The sequence below is a fragment of the Coloeus monedula genome, assembly GCF_965178545.1.
Source record: "Coloeus monedula genome assembly, chromosome: 9".
NCBI lineage: Eukaryota > Metazoa > Chordata > Aves > Passeriformes > Corvidae > Coloeus > Coloeus monedula.
In genome coordinates, this window is record NC_138789.1 from 9680337 (window position 1) to 9704063 (window position 23727).

The following is a 23727-nucleotide window of genomic DNA, read 5'->3' on the forward strand; positions in this document are numbered from 1 at the left end:
AACTTGAACTTGCTCATCAGTTGTTCTGGACAGCAGCGCAAAATGTGTAGAAATCAGGGGAGTGTGTTGCATACGTGTTTGCATAGAGCTGCGTGCAGTGTGTGAGCAGAGAGGGAGGGCTGCCTGTGTGCTTGTGCAGAGTCGCTGTTTGGCTAATTTTTGCCCGTTGTATTAATTTGAATTCGATAATGCACAAATCCTGCTTGTAAGAAGGCCAACGCTCCTGTCATGTTCTCTCCCTCTCGTAGCTGCGACAATTAGTTAATATGTGCATCAACCCGGATCCGGAGAAGCGCCCAGACATCACCTACGTGTACGATGTAGCGAAACGTATGCACGCACACACCGCCAGCAGCTAAGCAGCCTCAGAGCCGGAGCAAGGAGCAGCAACAACCAAGTGCTTTAAATAAATCATCCCACCTCTCCGTGTGTGGTACACAAATGTAATTATTTGAAGCCTACTGTTGTGCTTTGAATTGTAAACCAATCTATATACAAGCTTTGTTGTTTTCTGTTTATTCCTGGGTTTTGTATTTTTTACTAACTTGCAGTTGTACAACAGGTTTAAATATGTAAAGCTTAATTTTAAGATGCCATGAACTGCTGTTTCCATGTTAGTGGGTTCAAGTATACTTCTGTAATAACAAAATTGTATTCAGTTGGGCCTCAGTTCTAAAACACAGTTGCACTTTTGCACATGATACAGATATTAGGCTTGTTATCAAGAAGCAAAATGTCTGGATCTCTCACTTTTAGTAATTTATGGAAAGTATGAATCAGCACAGTTAACTTTATTTTAATCTTTCTTCCAAAAGGAACATAATTATTACAGGAGCTTATTGTATTTTATATTGAATCGTCGTTCGCAGTTCCTGCTGTAAGAGTAGACAAGTGATAGAATTAGTTCTCTCCTTGCCAAATGCAGTGGAAAAATAGTTTCAGGAAAAATTGTCATGATTAAATTTTTGTAACATCCCTTTTTGTTTTGTTATTCTCTCATAATACACATGAAACATTTGCTGGAGGTTTTCTGGGAAAATTTAAGGTGTTGATTCAGCAATCGGGTAGTTTTCAATAGACTTGTGCAGCACTGCCCTGGGGCAATGGGAGTCTGCATAGTTCAGTCTTAAAACCATGCAGATGCTTCTTGTAGCAAATAGGTTCTTTTGAGGCTGTCATTTGAGCAGGTCTGATTAAAAGATGTGAGCTTTAAGTTACAACTTCCCAACTGTTTGTGTATATGTCACTGTTTGTAGATTTCTGTGTTTAAAATAATTTGAGTGACCTTACAGTATATTTAAATTTTAATTTTTCTTTTTCTAAATACAGAAATCTTTTGGCAAAGATATAATAGTCTAGTATAACACAAACTGTATTCTACGTAAAGATATGATTTTTGTATTCTGTATCCTGAGACTTAGTTTTATATTTAGCAGAAGTAAATTATGGCTTTTATGTTTAAGAGAAAGTTGCCACGCCTTAATTTGGGAAATAATTAATATACGCAAACTGTCTTACAGATACTTTATTAGTTGAAAAGGAAATGCTGAATATTTTTGTTATACCTTAGTGCCTTTTGGGATATGCTTATGTAATATTTTCATTGTTAAGGAAGGAATGTGTCTTGTTTTTAAATGTGGTAAAAATGGAGAGTGAAATGAAATTTCTTGTTTCAAGACTGAACTTTTTTTACAGAACTGTCAAAACGTAATTATTATCAGTGATAGTAGCTAAGGAGCTGTTACTGTCAGTTAAGTCTTTTTCTTTATGTGAGTAAAAAGTTAGTTCAAATAAAAGCAGCAGTATGTACATACACATATAGGTTCTAGATGCAGTCACATCCCTGCATGCTCAGATTTTTTTTTTGCTTGTTTGTTTCTCTGTGCAGCTGTAATTTTTATTTGATATAAGTCTCAAAGAGTAAAAATCCATTTGTGGAGTTCGTGTTCAAGGCAGGTCAGGGTTGTTTTCAGTTTTGTATTTTTTAGAACTACAAATACTATGAAAATTGTTTCGCAAAAAAATGGGAGTTTCTAAATGGTATATGTGCCAGATCATCAGCTTATCTTAATACATATTTTTTTAATTTTTGCTTCCAGATCCTGTAGGACAAATTCTATGAAACCGTAGTTTTCCTTCTCACTTCTGTGTGCACTTAATCTTATAGGACTTCAGTGGAACAATTTGTTGGAAAGAAGTATTTGAGAAACTTTGGTTTGTGTTTAGCAACCTCCATAGATTTGTTTTCATTTATTAAATGGTTATATAATTTAAAACATGATTGTTATATTCTATAAAAATGTTTCATATGTCATAGAATGAAATTTTTGTGTTGGAAAAGGCAGCACAATATTTGCTTGACTGCCAGAATTAGCTCTAAATATGCACAAGTACTCAATTTTTTTTCTGAAATGTGCTGGAACATTTAAAAATCACTGAAACGCCCCTACAAGCCCCATGCAGGCTATTTGTATCTAATATTATGCATAAAGTATTGAATGTTTTCTGAAAGAAACTGCTGATAGAAATCCCTCCCCTGGAAGGGAATGTTGAGTAAAAGAATCATGAGTTAAGAGTTAGCAACTGAGCATACTTGGGTGTGTAAGTTTTTTTAGCAGTGTGAGGGTTTTTTTAGTATTTATGATTAAATCTTGTGCTGAAAAAAAGAAATAGTGGTTCCTGATTTAAAATCTGTGGAATGAATGGTGCAGATAACTCTGGTACCAAACTCTGTAATTAAAAAGCCAATGTGGGTTAATAGAATTTGCGTACATATGTGGGGATTGTAGAATCTCTCCCTAAAGTAAAGTACTTGGTAACATACAAAAATGATAAGTCTGTTATAACACTCCAGTGTATGCTATGTGCTTATAAAATATTTTCTTTATAAACCACCATTCAGTTTTTCCTATGTTGATGATGACATTTAGCACTATTTGTTTTAAGCTACAGCATTATATGTTTATTTGCTTTAAAGAGAACGTGTTACATTTCTACCCCAAATGTACCCAAATGGCTCCTCCTTTTATTTCAGTAATGCTCCAGTATTAACTTGTGTCAGGAGTGAACTTTGTGCTTTACATTGCATAAAACCTCCTTTGTCTTGAAAGCTCCCCTGCTGTTCAGTAGTCCAGTAGAAATAAAACATACAGATATTAAATGTAATGTAAAAATTATATTGCATCTATGATATTTTTTCAAACTTTTCCTTTTTAGAGAGAGAGAAATATATTACAATAGATGCTACCTATCTTGTGGACAACTTACTGCTTCCAGTAGTTGATTCTAGGTGAGATTTCTTGACTGTAACAAAAGACAGTACATTAAAAAAATTATTTTTTGCATTATTTATTAAAGAATTATCTAAAATACTACATCCAATACATTGTGTGTTTTAAACTAAGATTTAAAACTAAATTTAAAATTATTTTCAAGCCATATGAGAAGATGTGATAAAGCATAAAAATAACAAAGAGCTCCCATTATGGCCCCGGTCCTGTGAGCTCTTGTTTATATTTAGGCTGGTTTTTCTGTAATTTCAGTAATTTTGAGTGAACCACATCTACATACACGAATAAACAGTAATCAGTAGGGCAGATAGAAATGATGTGCTCAGCTCACTTCTTGTACTCTCTGCATGTCACTGGTTTGGTAGCAGGGGATAATGTGGGTTTTTTCCCTGTTCTGTTGCACTCCTAATGATCCAGCTCCCAAATGTATGAGCAGGCAATAGAAGTGTGTTGTCTTTTTGTAATGAGCAGAAACTTTAAAAACATGCCAGTATAGCAGAAGATGAAATGCAGTATTAGAAGTGTCTGAGAAGGCTGGTGTTTTATTCATGCTCATGATTAAGAAAGCCATAGAGTAAAATTCTTGACAGAGGCTTGGAAATGGAGAAGAACTTTTATGCCAGTGGTTCTCAGATACCTCTGAATGGGACCCAAAATCGCAGTGATGTTTGTTTGAAGCAATCTGTTTGCTTAATCTCTTCTCTTTGCTATTATGCAGAGTGGTGAGAATCTTAACAGCTGACATGGAATGGTGGTGAATGCTGCATTGGCTGTGTGAGCTGGTAGGAACAGGAGGTGATGTGAGGGAGAGTCAGTGAAGGCCTTCAGGTCTTGTTTTGTGAAGACATAAAGGTCTGGATGGCAGAGGTCAAATCACAGTTTTTCTGTAAGTTTTAGTAGTGTTTAATAGTCTTTATCTACTTCAACAGTCAAAATTTTCCCTGCTCAGCTGTATCCCCACATTATCTAACCAGTGTCAGTGTTGGTCTTACGAATTTCTGGTCTCTGGTTTGGTCTGGATGAATAAATCTTTCTGGCAAGGAGGGAAATAGAGGTGCCAACCCTGCCTCGTAGGGTGCTACTTACGTTTCTGAACATGACTCCGCTATAGATGTTTAGGGTTGTTTTTCAAACTTTATTCTGCTCTCTGAACCTTTATGCCCTTCTCTGGTGCTTTTAAAAAAGTGTTTTCCATTCCTATTCACTGCTAAAGTTCTATGACTGCTGTTTTCTGCTTCTGCCTTGCCAGTCCTGTTGTTAGCCCTACCCTCTTCCTGATTTGAAGTCCTCTGTGTCTAGTTTTCCTAGTGGTCATTAGTTTGCATCTTTCTTTGTGACTTTGCTAAAATTAACCCATTTTTGTCTTCTCAAATTTTATCCCTCCCCATGGGCAAGCCCAGTTCTTTTCCCCTGATCAGTACTTAACTCCATTGTTCTTCATTCTGTTTTTCCAGCCCAATGCCTGCGATTTCTCATTTTAGACGGATTTTCTCACTGCTTCAATCATTCCCATGACCTTGTCTTTACTAAATACTGTTCACTTTATTATCTCTCATTTCTAAATTCCCTTTCTCTGATCACTACCTGCTCTGTTTCAGCTTATCTGTCTTTCTCTCTTCTCTACCCTGTCACTCACTCCTTTTGGGATCTCCAGTCTATTAACCTTTTTGACTCCCTCATCTTCACCGCTGCCTCCTTCCTTCACTGGCCTCACTTCTTTTGACTCACTGGTCTCTATTTTTATCTGTCTGCTTCTCTGTACATGGTTTCTTTGGCTGCTTCTCACATTGCCCTGTCTCCATTCCTCCCTTCAGACATATTCTCTTGTAATTTCTTAATTTCCATTCCAGCCTTTCTGAATGTCTGAAGAGTGTGTCAGCACAACAGAGCTTCAGATTCAGCTTTGCCTTACCTGCTTTAGTCCTCTTCCCAAATGGACTTTTTAAACACTTTTATCTCACCTTTTTTTTTTTTCCTTGTTGAGCTTGCTTGAAGATTTGCTGTTCATTTTAGTTCTCCATTCATTCTTGATACAAAATCTTCAATCCTGATTTTTTTGCCTGACAAGATCCTTTTCAAAGTTGTTTTTCATTCTCAGAATCTGTTTCTGAACTGAGCTTCTCTGTCTCTTAACTATTCACGTTTTTCCATTTTTATTTCTGTATCTTTTATGCCTCATTCTTTTCCTTGAATTACTTCTTCCTTCACTAGTAACGAAGTTTCTCTTTCATCTGTCTTTAAGGGGGTGGCACCCATCATCCTCACTGTTTCTGGTTTTTAGTACTTTGCCCTTTTTTCCTCCCTCTCATCTAATTTCATTTTCCTGAACACCCTCTTGCCAGTTTGTTTTTGGATTTTTTAATGTTACACTTTATTTCAATGCCCCAAAAATCCAGTGCTTCTCCCCCCTAGTCTGGTTCTCCCATGGTTCTATCTCCAGATTATTCCTTTAGTATCCAGCCAGCCTCAGACCTGTTCAGATTCAAAGATATAATTTTTTATTTCTGACTCCCTCTCGACTATTTTCTAACATCCGTGACAATTTTACTTGCCTGTTTTCCAAGGCCACAACCTTTCTATCTCTGACACTTCTCCCATGCCTGCGTATCAAGTGTCTCAGAGTTAGATGTACCAGAATCCAGCCCTCTTCACTATTTGTTCTTTCTTATCTTTTATCTTCACTGATTTAACCTCTGTGTCATTTTGACTTCTTTTCTCCCTTCAAAGTACCAAAACTGACGGGACTAAACTGTCATTGGGCTTTCACTGTTTTGTGTGCTGAAGAAGGAACTCCACGAAATTACTACTTGTTTTGTGTTTTAAAGAGACCTGAATCCCACAAATCTGGTCTTATTTCAGTACTGTAGAGTTGGAATAGGTTGTTTCTCCAAGTACTTCGAAAGTCCTTGAATTTGGGCCTTGTGTTTTCTGTCATTTCAGATAAAGAGATGTTTCCCTTAATTGCTTTGTATTTCTGTGTGTAACTGTCTTGTCTTGTTCCTGCACATACAGCTAACAGTTGTTTTCTTATGATAGCAACTTGATTTCAGTGCTTTTAATTATTGCTTGAAATAAGAACGTGACTAAGAGCTTCCCTGGCTGGACCCAGTGTTGGGCACAATCCTTCCCTCTGTTCCTGTGCCACCCAGACTCTCCAGGTGTAGGACTGAGCTCAGTACTCTGCTGCTTCTCTACCCACGCTGCCCTAATACAAAGCCAAACCAAGCCTGCCTCTGTGGTGGGTGCATGATCTGACTTCACACTTCCAGCAGGCTTTCAGAGGTGGAAGGTTGTGTGTTTGCAGAGATTCACTGTTGGTCAAATTGTCTGACCTTTGACTGTTCATAGTTATCCTCAGTTATGCTGAGATGCAGAAACAAAAATCTCTGTAAAACTGCGAAGTTTGGTGTTTTGGAACTGGGGGGTGTAGAGCTGAATGTTGGATTTGGTGTGGTTATACACACATTTATTGATTTTTTATTTGCACCAGAGTAATTACTTTGTTTTAGAGGATCAGTTGTTTGCTGGCACAAAAAAAATTTCTAGTACTTTCCAGGTTTTATATTTATTCCTTGTTGCTTGTTTGTATCACATTATGCAGTTAGTTCTTCTACTGCTGCCTCTGTGATGGGTGTAGGCCTTACATCGTTTGTCTATTGCAATTTTCTGTCATATGGAATTAAAAATATGAAATTACAGGTACATTCAGTCTTTCCTGCTAGTTCCACTTGCTTTTCATTTAAACCCTAGCAATAGAAAGAGGTCTCAAGCAGGAAGATAAAACAAGATGTTTTGGGGTTCCTTACTTCTTTGCCAGCTCCCAGCCCCTCGTTCTCTGGCTTCCCTGAGACACTTGCAGGGAATATAGCACTGCCAGTGTATCGAGGGCCAGTAGAAACTTTCTCAGTGTGGACAGGAAATCTCCCAGTTCAAAATGACTAGAAATGTATTTGGTATTGCTATACAGCAGGTAATTGCAAATGTGTAAAGAACAATTTAAAAAAATCTGCTGTTATGAAAAGAATTTTAAATCACACAAAGGCCTTTTGTTGTGTTGGTGTTCTTCTGTACTCTCAATTTGCTGTTTGTTTCTTTGATTTCAGTCATGCTGGACTGTTGTAAAGATGATCATTAAAGATGAGTATTGTTTTTCTGTTGGGAGCGAGGAAAACAGGAGGCATTCACTGATTTGTTTGGATTTGGCTGCTGATTGTGCTTGAAGCAAATTTTATAATCATTCAGATTGGAAAGGACCTTGAGAGAAGTCTCTAGTCCACCTTCCTGCTGAGAGCAGGCTCAGTGCTGAGTTCAGAGCAGGGCTTAGGGCTTCAGCAAGATTTAGGAAACCTGTGGGAAGGGCATTCAGTGCCACTTCTGTGGGCAGCCTGCTCCAGTGCCTCACTGTAAACCTTGTTTGCCTTGTGTGCAGTCAGAAACTCCTCAGTTACAAGTTACGGGCCATTCTTTGTTCTTCTGCCACTCCTCAAATGTTCTTTATATTGCAGAAAAGGTAAGTCAAGTGTGGGGACAAAGAGAGAAGTTAGGATGTTTTATTTTTTGAAAACTTGTTGTTGCTAACAAATGTGTTCGTGTAGTACTTCTGCATCCTGTATGACGTGTACACCGTATTCATTTGCAACTCGAGTGTAAAATAAAACTTTTGGCAGTAAAACTTGATACAGAAGTTTTGTGGTGTTTATGGCCTGGATTTTCTCAATTGTTACCTTTCAAATCTGCTGTTTCCTAGCAGATAACAGTTGTGCCCACTGTGGTGAAGCAGGGAAGTTGGGATCCTGAACATAACTCAGTGCTTCTGTTCTCTAGAGCCTGCTTTGGGGAAGGGAGCTTACCACTGGGGATGGGATGGAAGGGAAGGAAGCCAACAGCTGTCAGATGACTGCTGGTTATGGGACCACTACTTTAAACTCTCAAGTGTTGGTGGAAACTGAAATTTGAGGAGGAAAGTGAGTGAAGCAAGGCAGCTTTTAGAGCAGTAGGGTTTTTTCCTTAAGTTTTGCCCTGTATTAAATGAGAACTCAGAACTTGAAACTTCTGACAACAAACTTCTTGGGAGCAAATAAAGAATATGATAAATAGATTGTTTCAAATTTGTGAAATTCTTTGAGGAAACAATTTCTGCAAACCAAGAATAATTTCTTGATGTTATAAAGTATCATTTAACAGTTATCAGTCTCTCATGGAGGGTGATGGTGGCTGTTTGTCGTTCTTGTACTGGAGATTTTACAAGGCATGTGTTCAAAAGTTAGAAAAAATATAAAAGGATTGGCAAATGATTCAGAGTGTTTACTCTTGTGGGAGAATATTTGATGAGGTAATTTCATTTTGCAGGATTTGGTACGCATTTTTATCAACAATAATTTTTGTTCCTTACTCTGGAACAAGTCATAATTTTAGATCGTAATTTCTTCATAATGTGATGTGTTAGGAGTAAAAGTCTTCCTGCTGTACTTTTCCTCACTGGAAAAGAGTTTCCCAGAGGTGTAGAAAGTGTAGTTGCACTTATTTCAACCTCCAAAGGACGATGTCTTGCTTGAGTCTGGTGTGAGCAGTTAAAATGCTGCTGCCTGTGGCTGGAAGGCAGAAGCACTGCTAGACAGACATAAGACAGCTTTCTAAAAACTACCTTAAAAATTTTTATTGAGTTGGCAGGGAAGAAAGGGATCCTAAAATGTTGTTACAGAATGTTTTTAATGGTGTGGCCTCTGAGACAGGCTTTGGAAGTACGGGGGCTTCCAGCTGCAGGATGCACTAGGCTGAATTCAAAGGAAAAGCTCTTTGTCCTTTCTCCTCTAGCTGAGAGTTCAGTACTGCACGTTTGGGGCTGAACCACAGCCTGGCTGAAAAATCTTGCCTTCAGTGGGAGAATTTTTGTAGGTAGTTTGCATGGAACATCTGATAATAGTAAGTCAGTAATATAAAGAACCTTGTACAGTTATCTCGTTTCCATAATTCAGTTGTTCCACGAGCTTACATGGATACAGGGATGACTTCAACTGCTCCATCCTTGTATAATAGAAACAGGACAAGGGTTCCCCTGTTTTGTGGTTGTATTTTCCCGTGGTGTGTTTTTTGTTGTTGGTTGTTATTTTTTGGTGGCTTTTGTCTGTTTGCCAAACACTTCTCACCTTAGAAGGTTAATAAAAATTGTTCCATATATGTGAAATTGATATACATTTACACACACATAAGCAAGGTTTACAAAACACTGCATTCTTCTTTACAGCAAACCTTTGTAAGTGGATCTGTAGTCACACAGCTGCACTTGCTGTTGGCTGCCCTGGGCTGTCACACTGCACCGTTGTGGATGTGAACATGTTTTCTTTGTTCAAATCTAAGGACTGATCCTAGGAACATAAAATGCAAGGTGTACACCTTTAACAAAAAATTCCTCATACTGCAAAATGAGGCAATTACTTGGCTTTTCCAGAACCCTGTGTCCTGTGTGTGGGTACCTGAGGTAAGCGTGGCCGGGAGCGAGGCTGGCGCTGGCTCCAGCATCATTAACTGGGAGCCTGCTGACACTGGCCATTGATCCAGCAGCCAGCACGGGGCCTCTGGGCTGCTGAGTTTCCTCCCCCAGCTCCTGCTTCTCCCTGGGGAAACCCAATTGGAAGGAATGACCCACTTGCCTGGAGTTCTTAGAAGCAGTGGGCAGTTCACTGTGAATTGTCAGCTCGAGCAAAAGGGCAAAGGATCATGTGGGTGACCCTTATCTGTTATTGGTGTTCTGCTGCTGTAACACTGGGCCATCCCTCACGATGTCACAAATCCCAAGAAGACCTTGTGAAACTCCCCCAATGCAGTAACTGGGAAGCTGTCATCTTTTACAGTTGTAATGATACAAAAGTGTGGTGATGGTTTTGAGCTAAAATGCTTTTTAAAAACTGTTCTGCCTGTTCAGTAAGTGTTTATGATGTTAAGCAATCTATTTATAAAACTATATTTTATTTGAGAATTGCTTTATTTTTTGTTTTCTGAGAGTGCACATGTTGATGGTAGTGGTCCCAAATGGATAGAAACAGGTGGATGTTCAGGTAATATCCATGAAATGGAACATATTACTTCTCATATGTGCCATATTCTTCCCATTTATTGTTGCCTTCAGTCTTGGATGTTTTCTTTAAACAGCACTGATAGGTCTAAAAACTGCCACAGGTTTTATAAAGGCAACTTACACATACACTGTGTGTTCTAACACAGTGTGGTCTGAGAGTTTTATGTATGTTATGCAATTAATGATTTATATTTCTTTTTCTCAAAGAAAGTTAAATTAGTTTTTTTTTTTGTTTGTTGGTTTGGTTTTTTTTTGTTTTTTTTTTTTTTTTTAGTAAGAGTAGTATCCAAGTGCCATTATAACAATCAGAATCCCACTGTAACTAAGTGGTGTGTCTGTGTGGGAATATTTTCTGTATTGAGCACAGGTACACCTGCAGTGTGTTCCCTTACAGGTTGATTTGGAATGCTGGCAGCCATTTGCCTGCAGCAAAGCACCTTCCAAATGTATAACTTCTTGCTTTATGGGGCTCTTGTTGGAATTTGGCCCTTTTATTTCTTCATGATGTTTAATTTCTGGCTTTGCATAGGACCATCAAGCTACTGCTAAAAGAACTGTAGATTGTAATTGTAATTTATTTCACAGTAATTGAGCATAAAATTCTGTGCTTAAAATGCAGTTCTAAAACACAACTTCCTTTTAAATCAGACACTCTGCAGTTCTCTCATAAACTTTAAAATATGGTCAGCATTACATCTTTACATACTTTGTAATTTTATGCAATGAAAACTTGAAATAGAAATTCTGTTTAACTGCATGAAGTACCTCAGAGTTTAAATTGCAAAGAAATCAATCGTGTTCTTCAGACCTCTCAATAATTGTCTTTATATTCATTCTTTAAGGTCCTAGCTAAGTTGAAATGCCGTATTTCATTCCTGACATTTAATCCATTAAAATGTCCTTGGAGATGTATTATTCCCTTAAAATAATTTACGTGTACCCTACAATGAACACAGACTGCTGGAGGTATTTCAGAATAATTTTTGCTCTGCTCCAGAACATAAATAGGAAACATATACATGCCTCATTTGAAATTAGTTATATAATTGTCATATGAAAACCACGTCAACATGGTCTTGGGACTACTTTTTGTTGATGTATTTGGTAAAGATGAAGTATCAAACTCTTAACAGGTCAAGATTGCATGAATTAATATTGTACCTTTGGCTGTTCTGGCTTGTGTGGCATTTTGTTCAGTTTGTAAACGAATAAAAGTGGTACTTCTGAGCTCAGTCTGCCTGGAGTTGTTAAGATCCAGTAGATCTGTCCATCTGCACTGTCAGTGTGACAATTTTCTACCCGACGCTGGCCCGTGAAGGAGAGGGAGGCTGGTTGTGGGGGAGGCTCTGTGATGAGCTCCCCCTCCCCGGCAGCTGAGCTTGTGCTGCCTCTGCCAGAGCTCTTGCCTGGCCACAGGGTGTGTTATAGGCAAAGACATCCTGCCTGGGTGCTTGAAGGTGTGTGGCATGGGAACACTTGTTCCATTGAACTCATGGGTGCCCATCTTTGATCACCATAACGAGACCTCACGTGTACTGAGCATTTATTATGTGGATGTGGGTATTGTAGATGTTTTTAAACTGGGTAACTGAAAAAATCATTTGGCTGCCATTGGAAAGCCTGATCTGCTGCTCAGTATGGAAAAACATGGCACATTTTTACCCTAATGACCCTGCATTGTACAGGTTGACCCTAATTATGTCTCACTTTCCATTTTATTTTTGTGTGCAACTTGCACAGTGCAGTTTTCCATCATGTTCCAGACAGATGTTCCCAGGCAGAACGCTTCACAGCAAATTGTCTGAGTGAGCAGGAGTCCTGGTTCCTGCTCTTTCTGGAGTGGAGCCAGTTCCTACAGTGCTTCTGGCCCTTTTTTAGCATTCCCAATTTCTGTGGGTTCCTGCATTTCACGCTGTGCTTAGCTGGTGGTTCTGCCTTTTACCCTTAGCTTTGCTCCATCCTGTGCTTTGAGAATCTTCCCTTTCAATATTACACCCTTTTCACAGCATCTGGCTTGGTAACCTTGTATTTCTCTTATTCTCCTGTAATTTTGTGCTTGCTTTCTCATGCACCTCTGCTGTGATTTGAGGGTGAGATGACTTTGGTGATTCCTTTCCCCGTCTCCCCAGGGGGACGCAAAAATCTGTTTCCATTCTGGGAATCTGGTAACATTGCAAACTACTTTGCCAGGGTCCTGGTCTGTCAGAAGGTGGACCAGGAGCCACTGAGCAGGCTTTATGTTAGCTCAGCTGAGCACAAAGAATGATCATCAAACCATTTGCACATGGCAGCTGTCGAGAAAATTGAGAGGCCACAGTATGGAGGGTTTGGAAGGGAAAATTTGCCTGAGTGAAGAGCTCAAGTTGTGCTCCAGGACAGTCTGGGATTAGATCTTAAGCAAACACTCTTGTGAAGAGTATTTGCACAGCATTACAAGGAACAAAACAATTACCCAAAGGATAGCACCTTTCAAAATAATTGCTATAATTTGGCTAGTACTAGTAAACTTGCTGTTTCCTCTGTCTTTATTGTCTCCATTAAGACTCACTGCACAGCAAAACAAACAGTGATTTCTTTTTCCTGAGAGATGATTTTGTTGATAAATATGGATGGTATAAAAAGAAGGATTTTTCTGTGCTTTTGTAACAAATACACTTCTCTGTAATTCAGCACTAATCTTTCAGAATAAAGGAGGATCCAGGCAGGGACTTTTTTTTTTAATAGCACTGCCTTTTATTGTTGCCAGCAAAGATAACTGCATGTTTGGCTATAGTTCCATACTAATATTTTTATTAGAACATGTAGTTTCTTTAGCTTTTCTTTCATCACAAGATCTTCTGCCCTGAAAGGAAAGCATAAAGAGCAGCAGTGTTTTGCAGAATCATATTTGATCTGAGATAGATGTTGTCTTCCACACAGCTACCAATATACAAATACTGAAATGCTTTTAAATCCTTGAATCTGCTTATGAGATTGATACTTACATTACTCATGCTCACTTACTTTTGTGGATCGATATTTCACAGTCTATTTACTAATACAAAATGAATGTTTCTATTTTTGGCTTAAAATGTGGTGGGTTTATATGTTTTTTTTCCTTTTCCCAGTTTCTAACAAATTGCTGCTTTTGATTTTTCAGGCTTGATGGGCCACTGGCATTGGCAGGTGGTGGAATGACACAATGCAATATGATATGCCAAAGTAGTTGGGCGTCACTTGTCATCTTTTAGACAAGCGAGGCAGAGGAAATAAGAGAATACATGAGTCTCTCAAATATGCAGGCAAAAAAGGGACATCTTCCATAGGATAGAAATCTTTTTCTATAACTGCCTCCTTCCACCTTCTCCCCAGAGTGGTTCAGTTTCTTGTGGTATTTTATCTACACAGTATTTGAGGTATGAGTAAGGAAAACATCTTACCTGTAATAGCTCCATGTATAATTTCACTTTTCTTTAGCTTCTTTTTCGCTTTCTGAAGTGCAAATAAGAGACCATTAAAGATAGTAAAGATATAAATAATGATCTTTAATGTTGCAGCCTATGCTAAATGCAGTATATAAGCATATACCCTGCTCTAAAGAATTGCTTAGTTCACTGTAGTTTCATAGTGTTTGCTTGGCTTTTGACCACCCAGGATTATTCATTTTGTTGCAGGCAGAGCCATACCCCAGTCATTTGTCCAGTTGTTCAAAAGTACAAATGCTTATGCATGGATTTAAGGGGGAGCTGTCTATGAACACGTTTCTTGATTTTTGATCCCTCTAGGGCAGCATGGTGACAAATACTTCGCAAGTTTCTACCTCAAGTTACCTGTTTTTTCCTGAACTTTGAACTCTCCAAAAGCTTTATTAAATCTATCACAAGACATTGGTGCAAATAGGAGGAGATGGAAGAGCAGCCTGTGCTTGTCCTTCACCCACCTGTGCAGCATGTTCTTCCCCTGTGTGTGTGCAGGGGAAGGGTGAAGGGGTAAATGCAAGCATAGGAAATCCTACAAAGTAACACACAGCCTGATGATGCCTACAGCTCCCCGGGACAGCTCCGCGCAGGGTCAGAGCTGTGTCCTGGGAGTGCTCAGCTGCACAGCTCCTGTCCTTGGATGCTCCTGAGTTCTGCAGCGGGGATCCAGCCCCGGGCCAGGAGGCTGCTAACCTCGCCCGGGTCTCGTGGGACACACCTGGTGCAGGTAACTCAGTTTGCAGCTGCAGGTCGGGATGCAGATGGGGCTCCGGGTGCGACCGCGGAGGAGAGGCCGTGAACTGCTGTGCCTTTGCGTGGCAAAGGGCACGGAGAGGGCGCAGCCGGGTGAGCGGGCACGGCCGGGGCCCAGCACTCCGCAGGGAGAGCGAGACTTTCCCGCGGTCGGGCTGTGAGGGGATGAGAGCCCAGGGGCTCCTTTTTGGGGGGGTCCCTCCTCAGCTCGGGCTGTTCCTGTGTTACTGTGCCGTGAATAAATGGCTTTATGGAACGAGACTAAGGCTCTGCCAAGGGAAGCCTGGTCTGACTGGGTGTGCGGGGAATCAAACGGGACCCCCCGGTCACTGGAGCCGCCCGCCGTGAAGGGGCTCCGGTCCCTGCAGGGGCGGCGAGGCCTTGGGAGTGTGACTCGGGAATGGTCCCACGGGGAACCTTCCTTAACTTCAAATTAAGAAAAATGCACTTAGGATGTTGAGGAAGAGGAGGGGCCCAGCTTAGAAGGGGAGTTTCCTTTGTGTAGTAAAGGTATAAAATTCCCAAGGATGGTTTTGACAGTGAGTTCATACAAAGGTTCCTCCAAAAGTTGGTGTGGTAACTTTCTCTCCCGACTGCCCTACTTTTGGATTCAGCACACTACGTTTGGTGCTTGAGGTTGTTAAGGATCTATGTCTTCCAGATTGCATCTGCATTGCTAAAACTGCAGTCTGGTTCCTTTATTTTGGAACTTTCTTCATCTGATCTAGGAGCATAATATTTTTAAAGATCTGTCTTCAGGTGTGTCTACTTCTACAGTTGCTTTAAAATAAATTTTGGAACAAACTTCATTTGGAAGGAAAATATTATGCTTTCCATTATTTTTTCTATAATGCATTATCTTGTGTTTGACTACAGTGAAAAATATTTCTTTTCTTCTGGTATAGGTTGCTCTTTTTTTTCCTTTTGATAAATGAATTTTGCAGTTCCTCACAGTTTTCTCCAATTCCGACGGTTCTTAATGAATCTGTAGTATTTGCAAGTATTCAATCCTATTTTAATTGGAGTAGTATTTATGCAAAACTTAGCATTCATTCCAGGTTTGATGTTTATTGTATGCTGTCTCATAGACTGAGGCAAAACCATTGCATTTTGGGTCACAGCAGGTTTGGATTGCATTTTTGTTATGATCACAGGCTTGTTTCATGCTTTGGGGTGGTGCTGATTTAGAGAGAGTGGCAAATGCAGTGTGCACAGCGACTCAGTAGTCACCAAGGCATCCTCACCTAATCACATCCTTTGCTTTTTAAAAAGTCTTTCCCAGAAGGAGCAGGTGTTAATTGCACATATTGAGGACAGCCATCATGCAACAATATACAAATGTGTCAGAAAGAAACCCTTTTAAAGGGCTATTTTCCATTTGTGTTTTGAGTGAAGCTTGGTTGCAAGCAGTTTCTACAACACAGGCTGGACGTGCATGTCTTTGTGGCTGGCTGACTCTTGGTGCTGCTTGCATATTGCCAGTGGTGGAGTTCCTTTAAAGCTCATTTAATATCAAACTATCAATCTTTGCTGACTTCATTTGACCCCAATTCAGTTTCCAGTATAGCTTTAGCAGTACTGTGAGGGAAGAAGGAATTAGGACATGGTGGCCTCTAACTGGCTTAATTTCATTGGCCCAGTTTGCATGCACTGGGGGCAGAGCATCCCACACCATCACTGCCACCCTCTCCTGCAGCAGCAGGAAGGTATTCTTGCCACTGTGCCCCCTTCCAGGGGGTGGGAAGCTGTTCCTTACCCTCTACAGGCCCTTGGCACTGCCAGTTGGATATTCAAAGGTGGGAACCATAGTTTCACAAAATAATGTATCTTTCTCTGTGGATATTAATTTTAGATGTGTTTTGGTAGCAATGAAGTTTTCTCTGGTTCCCATACTGGCCTTATAAGGCAGTGAAGGAGAAAAATATCTGTATCTACCATATTTGTTCCTTAATCATGAGGAATATAGAGGCAACCTTTCCATATATGCATACTATCCCTGCTGAAAATTAATGCTAAAACTGCTCTCAAAAAACGACACAAAGGAAGAACTTCTAGGGTATTCTTGAAGTAAGCTGTGAGTTGAGAATTAGAAACCCCCTGGCCCAGTAAGAAATGGATTTTGCGGTCTCTTTGTACTGTTAAAATTTCTTTTGGAAAGGAGCTCCCACTGTCTAAAGTACCATAAGGTTTTACAAGTGTTCAGAAGATGAAAATGCTACCAGATGTTAAGTTCAAGGAGCAAGTTAACTACTGTTGTCAGCCGGAACAGCTTGTTTGTGTTCGATAACCTTCTCTCCCTCTCTTCCCCCACCCTCTCTGTTCTCTTGACCACAGCAGCAACCAGAGTGCCCATCTCTTCTGCAAGGAAACTGGTGCTTCACTCACACAACTGAAGGGAGAAATCTCTGTCTTGTACAGGGCATATAATTAAGTTGATGGTTGCTTGGATTAGCAAAGTCTTTTACTGAAATGGATTATCCAGCTAAACTGCTGTAGTTAAATATAGTTTACCTTTAAATGTATATTCAATAAGCAGAAGAGAAGTTTCTAATAGCACAGTGAAAATGTATTAGGAGCACATGAAAAGGATTGCTCATGTCCAGCACTCTCACCTTAGTGCTGCTACAATGCTGCTATTTTTGCCTTAACACATTTTTTTTTCATAATGTGATTCAAATACATAAAAGGTGCATGGATTTGAAGCACATCAGAGGTAATTTCCTCCTGTGACTCACTAATCAGCTCTGGTACTTTCATATGTACAGCAGGAACTTTCAGACAAAGGTAAGATTAGTAGCTAAGCAGACAAAGAGGAAATGGAGGAAAATAATAGTAGTGGTGAGTACATGCATCAAGTAAGTGTGGCCCAATATTTTTATGTCTTTTTTGATAGATTGCTTTGGATGCTTCTGGGCAACATTGAATGCAGCATTTTTTCATCTCTATCCCAGAAGGATTATTCCAATGGTTCACCTTAGATTCTGCACAGAATATTACTTTGATACTGTAATAGCTTTGGAAATGCTCTTCTTTGATGTCAAGAGCTGTATGGAACTTTTCTTTTGATTAAGACACACTTACACACTTGAAAAACCTAATAATAGATAAGAAAAAAGAAAAGGAAAAAATGATCATCATTTGTGCTTTATTAAACTAGATCTATGGGAGAGATGCAGAACATGTGTGCATCTGTATCCCCTGTCTTGATCTGTTATATTTCTGTTGGAAACCCTCACAGTGTGTCTGTCTTTGTCTTGAATAGCCCAGGAGCCTATTTTTTTTTTCCCCCTCTTCATTTTATGACTTTCACCTTTCTTCTGCCAATGACTGCTTGCAGACTGAACAACCTGGCTGACAACTGGATTATTATATCCCCCCTTCCCTCATCCTTAATTGATTGTCAGTGATTTATTGCTTGCAATTTCAGTTTAAAACCTAGCCTGGTCCATATGAGGAAACTTTGTTTTCCCTGTCAAGGGGTTTAATTGAACTGGCGGCCAACAATTTGACTTTGTTCACTTGTTGGCAATCAGTGCCACTTCATGGAAATAAATGGCACACAGTCATGCCAAGGTGCCCAGCCCCTGTTGCCTGTGTCTGCAGCCAGAGCTCAGGGCCAGTGTCTGGCACAGTTCAGGGCTCTTGGGGGAAAGGCCCCTGCGTTGCTGTGGCACATCTGTTTGACATCCTGTCCCACAGAGCAGCCACTTTTAGGTCAAAGCCATGTTTTGCATGAGTTTAGGAGGTATTAAGTTAATTTGCCATTTGAATGGGTATTGAGATTTGCACTGAAAACATAGATTAAAGCTCTCATTCTTAATAAAAATATATTTACCAAGAGTTTTTTAATGCTTTTGCCCCAGATTTATTCCTAGAATGATCTGCTCCATTTTTGCAAGTTAAACTTGTAATTATTTTGAGAAAAACTTAAAAAAATCTTGCTAATCCTGCATTGTTGGGAAAGAGGGAGATTGGTCCAATCTTAAACAATGAAATGCCTTTTTTTTATTCTGTGTTCCGCAAGTAGGCTTTTTCTTGTGAGTTTATTTTGCTTTGAATCCAGAGTCACTGCCAGAATTGGGCTGAGATATAACTGGGCAAACATTCCAATTTTAGATGTAGGAACACAGTGTACATCAAAGATGGCCATTTTAATAATTTTAACTCAGAAAAAATGAGCTTTATGGAAATAAATATCTACTGAAACAGAGGAAGTGCTTTTCAGCAAAGCAAATTTGGGGTGGTAAAAGCGGCAGTGGAACAATATAGTGACCTGTAATGCAGATTAGGAAAAAACCTCAGGTTTTTGGGATTTGTCTGCCTGTGGCCAGAGCTGTGCTAGGCTACAGTGGAGTTATAAAAACAGAGGGGACTAGCGAAATATTTTCTGTTTCAAACTTTACTCTCCTGTCAGGGAGAGTTTCAAGCTAACACTGAGGCTTCATAGGCTTTTAGACCCCTGCTGCTTCTCGTGGAAGCTTCGTACAAGAGGGGCAAAGCCAGAACATCGGTTCATACCTTCACAGCAGTAGATGTGATTATTTGACTGCCTCTTCATCCCCATTCATGGGGCAAGGCTTCCAGAGAGCCTTCGCTGCACCCTTCGAGCCCTTTTATCCAGCACAGGCACCTTCCCAGACTCTGGGGTGGATGTGCCTCATTCCCTGCAGTTTGGGAACTGTGGCACAGACTGAGTTCAGGCTCTCGCTGGTGGATGAGCACCAGGGATAATCAGGAGGCTGAATGAAAGCTCTGTGTTCTCAAACACCCCGGCTTGCCCTAAGCAGTGTCTGGGGTTTTGCTGAGCACCAGACAGCAAAGCAGACTGATGTATCCTGAGAGCTGTACCAGGAAATACATCTTGCAGTGCTCTCTTTGCAGCATTTAGAGAAGGGTTTGATGAGGCGCAGCTTGATAATTATTTTTGCTAAGGATTGCCTTCTCTGAAGAGAACAACTTTAGATTGGAAACTTAGCGTTCTTTATGGTATGTGGTCATACAAGGTTTTAAACTTGGTTTCAAGTTAGAGGTTTTGGGGGCTTTTGAGAGTAGTGTAATACAACATGCCAGACATTATTTGAAGGGGGTTTTGTAGTCTGTTGATATTTTACTTTTGCAAGCATTGTAATTGTTCACGTGGCTAAAGGAGCATCCTGTAACTGTTCAGATGGAAATTGCTTTTTCCTACTTTTTTTACAGTTGAGAAGGAGAAACAAAGCAAGAATACAAAAAAAAATCTTATGAAAAAAATATCAAGAAGCTTTAAATATTTAATACTGGCCTAAGAGAAACGTAACATAAAATAAAGGAATGGAGTGAAGGAGAACAGGAAAGATTGGCTTTTGAAAGACCAAGTTAGCTTAAGACAATCTCAGGTCACAAAGAATATCTTTAGTAGCCAGTATTGGTGTATAAGATAGGTCATCCCATGACACTCATCAAGAAAAGAACCAGACACAAACCTAGATAGTGAAGTAGGAAAATATATATATATGAAAATATGTAATATATTTGCTTAGGAGACATTGAGCCAGTAGCTCAAAGATTATTAAAAAATTGGAGCTAGCAACTGGTTGGCTACATTATCCCTTAGGATTTTATCCATATGAAATGTCAGGGGCTTAAAATTTGTAGGTCCAAGAGATCACCTGTAGCCTCACAGTACTGGCATGTTTGTTTAGCCATAAGTGCAGAAATGACTTTTGGAGAAGTCATCATCCTGTGAAGAGTGGAGGCAGAGCATGTCTGTGTATGTGCGTATGATTCCAGGTGGGAACGGAAGCAGCTTGGGCTGGCTTGGCTCTGCCTTGCATCCTCAGGAGACAAGAAGCACCACTGTGCAATGCTGCTGTTTCCATGGACCTCCTTGGGCTGCAGGGGCACAGCTGCCTCACCATGGGCTGCACCTCGGGCTGCAGGGGAATCTCAGCTCTGGCGCCTGGAGCACCTCCTGCCCCTCCCTCCTCACTGATCTCAGTGTCTGCAGAGCTGCTTCTTTCTCATTCTCTCTTCTCTCTCTGGCTGAAGGTTTTGTTGTGCAGTTCCTGCCCGTCCCCTAAATAGGTTGTCCCAAATATGTCACCACCACTGCTGCTGGGCTCAGCCTTGGCCAGCGGCCTGGAGCCAGCTGGCATTGGCTCCATCAAACTTGGGGGAGGCTTCCAGCAGCTTCTCATGGGAGCCACCTGTCGCCCCCTGCTACCAAAACTTTGCTGTGCAAACCCAGTTCCCTGGTCTGGAGTCTAATCTGTCAAAGCCTACTGTCACATCAGCATTAATGAGCCAATTTGGAGGTATGTGTTTAAATGGTATTTCTAACTGCTAAATGTTTTCTTCTTGCTGAAAGTGTACATGTTGATAAGCACCAACCCTGAGCTTCCAGCGAGGCAGGGATGACTGAAGCAGATCTGTGTCTGATGGGATGAGAATGAGCCAGGACAAGGACTCTGCCAGGAACTGAATGTTTTGGGAAGAACAAAGGAGTTACCCTGATTCATGTGCCACAATCAGCAAAAAAAGTTTGATTTATGAACCCTTGTCCATGCAGCCTTCCTGGAAAACAAGGTCTGATGCCCTCTCAGTCACATCACTAAGGAGCAGCACCCTCAGATCCCCACCCCCTCTTATTGCAAGGTGCTAGCTGTGGTGTCTTACCTAACTTTATTTTCTCTTTTCTGTGCATTCAGGATAACTCTTTTGTTCCATTTTCAGCCCACACGCTGACACAGCTCTCCCTCTCTCTCTTTCCCCTTACACTGTTTTTTAAGCATGCTGTAAACTTATTCATTCCCTAAAGGCAAAAGCAGCTATCTGAGCAACACTTTGTCAGCATAATACATTTACAGAATGCATATTTATGAACCTTTGAGCCTTTATTGTTCCAGAGGGCAAATAAAAAACATGAAAAGTAGCAATATAGTGTTTCAAAGGTCCCTCAAGGAAAACAAAAGTAGTTGGAAATAAATTTAGGGAAAAAAAAGTTCTTCTCCAGAAGAGAACCTTGAATTAACACGTTCAAAATATGGGGTGGGAAAGACTAGTCTCTTCTTCCACCTATCCTCCTAATCCAACTTTTAAGAAATTTTAAGCTTGAAAAATGGTTTAAAGCTTTACAAAATCGTATAAATGGCATGGTTTAAATATATAATAACAAACCAGAATTTTTAAAGCAGCATGTCTTGTTCAGTCATAATAAAGTAAAAGAGTTTTTAAATGGAGATGATTGTCTGCATTGAAGCATATCACACAGATGATCAGTGTGGTATGTGCCACAAAATTGCTACAGAAAAAAGATAGCTGAGAAATCAATAAAATGCCCTAATTGTTGTTATTTTAATTGACTCTGGGTTCTCATTAACTTTACAGTGTATGCCTCGACTTTTAAAATTAATGGGTTGCTACTCATTATTGCTGATAATAAAATAAAGCTGGTTAGGCAGTATTTGTGTTCTTACATGTGTCCATTAACTCAACTGCAATCAAAAGGTGGGAATACCAATGCTCCTAGATTATGCACCCAAAAAATTAAAACATGAAGTGTTGTCTCCATGAAGAGTCCCATTTTAAAACAAGTGTGTCTGCCTCTAGATTTCATCCAAAGCAAAAACTGGAGTGTGTGCCCAACAGCAGAGAAATATTCCAGAGCTGTCTGGCTGCAAAACTGTGCACTGTGCTCTGGGATGACCCTGCTTGGATGGGAGGTGGGACCAGATGACCCCCTGTGCTCCCTTCCAACCTGACCCATTCTCTGCCTCTGTTATTTTGTGAAACTCAGTTGGACTCGTCTCTATTACTTTAATTAGGGAAGGAGAGCTGCCATGGAACGATGCAGAACCCCACAGACAGCAACGACCAGCCAGGGACGAGCCAGGGGCTGCAGCACCTGTGCCATAAGGTACCAGATGGTTTGTGTGGAGGGATGGGACTGAGGGGAACATTTGTTTCCTGACTCTCACAATTTCACCAGTGGATGCTTCCTTCCAAAAGGCTGGTGCATGTGTGGCCATACAGGCCGTTCCTGGGGCTCACAGGTGCACTCAAAAATCTTGGGTGGCTCAAAGGAATGAAAAGGGTCAGCTTAGTATAGGACACTTTACTGTGAGCGTGGGGTTTGAGCTGGGGGTTTTCTGCTGAGAGGGTGGGTTTCTTCCCCAAGATATCATTTCCGTTATAATGGCACACTAGAAAAAAGGTGGGAGAGTTGCCATGTGGACATTCAGCATTGTGCAGAGAGGCAACTTTAACTTTTATGTATGTGTTTAGTATGTGTATGTGTGTTTCAGTAGTCAAAATGCAGCTGAATTCACAAATTGTTTCACTGCCTCTAAGGCTGCATTTCTGGCCATTATTTGCAAATTACAGATTTTTTTTCCCCTTCCTTCCTCAAGTATCACTCTGTTTTGCCTTGTGTAAATCCTGGACATTGAGAACCCCAGGGAGGGGAGGTGGGGACAGTTTGCCTCTGAATTCCACTTTCCAGTGAATTGTGGTAATAATTTGTTAAACATGAGAACAGCTTGAAACATTACAATGACTTAGGAATAACTGCATAGGTTACCCATGGTTCAGGGACTTTAAAAAGAAAAAAAAGTAAAAAAAAAAGTGTAGTTATGTTTCATTAGCTTCTTACATTTTAGGTGTCACTGGCAATGTTACTTTGCAGCAAGACATCTGTAATACCAAAATGGATATTTAAAAATCACAAAAGAAGCTAGAATTAACTTCTTGCAAGTTCTACAAACACGTTTGCCACTGGTGAGTTTTCTTCTGGCATGGGGAGGATTCAGGCTGCCAAGACTGGGCAGGTTTCTCCTGGCTCTATTCCGCTGTTGAAAAGACGATGTCTTTTAAGGGTATGTAATCCCATTTATAAATATTTTAGTGGAAATAGAGTACAAATGAAGTGTTAGGAAATGAGGATGGATTGTGAGCCAAGGGAGCAGAAGGAGGTGCAGTGGGAGGAGGGTATCAGGGATGCTGTTTTAGCTCCATGTTCTCTGCACAGAGGGAGCATCACAAGGCAGACTGTGATCCACCACTGTGGTCCTGGTCGGGCACTTCTCTCATGGGGTGGGGGCCTGGGTATTGGGTCTGAAGTGGGCTAAGCAGCACCTGCTGTCCCCAAACTCCACATGGGGAAGTTCCATCAGAG

At 40.5% G+C, this 23727-nt stretch overlaps 1 protein-coding gene across 3 annotated transcripts in view; it reads left to right on the top strand.

The window, feature by feature from the left end:
- The window catches only part of NEK7 (NIMA related kinase 7), a 70106-nt gene extending 62195 nt beyond the window's left edge, over positions 1 to 7911 (top strand). For all 3 annotated transcript variants that reach the window (XR_014226649.1, XM_082287070.1, XM_082287069.1), the window contains one exon: positions 249 to 7911. Coding sequence is in view for 2 of the 3 variants with exons in the window: in XM_082287070.1 (XP_082143196.1) it covers positions 249 to 359 (111 nt within the window). In the remaining variant the exon portion in view is untranslated. The remainder of the gene's footprint in view (positions 1 to 248) is intronic.
- The last annotated feature ends 15816 nt before the right edge of the window (positions 7912 to 23727 follow it).